This window comes from Neopelma chrysocephalum, unplaced genomic scaffold, assembly GCF_003984885.1.
Source record: "Neopelma chrysocephalum unplaced genomic scaffold, ASM398488v2 Primary Assembly neopelma1_81753, whole genome shotgun sequence".
Taxonomy (NCBI): Eukaryota; Metazoa; Chordata; class Aves; order Passeriformes; family Pipridae; genus Neopelma; species Neopelma chrysocephalum.
In genome coordinates this window covers 1-666 of record NW_020912818.1, presented here as the reverse complement: position 1 = coordinate 666, position 666 = coordinate 1, and the positions used below count along the sequence as shown (strand labels likewise).

The following is a 666-nucleotide window of genomic DNA, read 5'->3' as shown; positions in this document are numbered from 1 at the left end:
CTTGTCACTCTCCAGAGCAATCCAATGTCACCTCATACGCTGCCACGACTGTGGCCATTGTCATCCTTGAGGCATTTGCTGGCATGTGGATAAATGCTTTCATTGTTTCTGTGATTTGCATGTCCTGGAACAAAAGGAAAACCTTGAACTCTAATGAGAAGATCTTGCTGGTTTTGGGATCCTCCCGGTTTTGGTTTTTGTGTTTTGCGTGGATATATTACTTTCTTTCAACAATGTATCGCAATTACCGTTATGTTCACCCCATATTTCAACTACTTTCAGTTGCTCTTAGATTTTTTAATTGTTCCGAAGTTTCTGTGTCAGCCTGTCTTTGTGTCTTTTATTGTATAAAAATTGCCAATTTCAGGAACAGCTTCTTCATCTACCTGAAAGTAAAAATTGACAGGATGGTGGCCTGGCTCTTGTTGGGGTCAGTGCTTTTCTCCCTGGTTATTGGAATCCTTCTCTTTGAAATCATTGATAAATCTCAATGTAACAATTCCACTGGTCGAGAAAATTTGTGGAAAGTGAAAATCAAGATAGATGAACATTTTCTTCCTATTTATTTTATCAGTGGCTTTGGATATGCTGCTTCGTTCATGGCAGTCATCCTTTCTGTCCTTCTCCTTCTCTTTTCCCTCTGGAGACACAAACGCAACATGCAGA

General features: G+C 39.8%; 1 protein-coding gene across 1 annotated transcript; it reads left to right on the top strand.

Moving 5' to 3' along the window:
* Positions 1-8: 8 nt before the first annotated feature.
* On the top strand, positions 9-662 carry LOC113979501 (taste receptor type 2 member 9-like; the record flags this gene model as incomplete). The annotated part of the gene is made up of 1 exon (XM_027706877.1): positions 9-662. A coding segment is annotated over one exon (654 nt), but the record flags the coding sequence as incomplete, so codon positions are not given.
* Between the last annotated feature and the right edge of the window lie 4 nt (positions 663-666).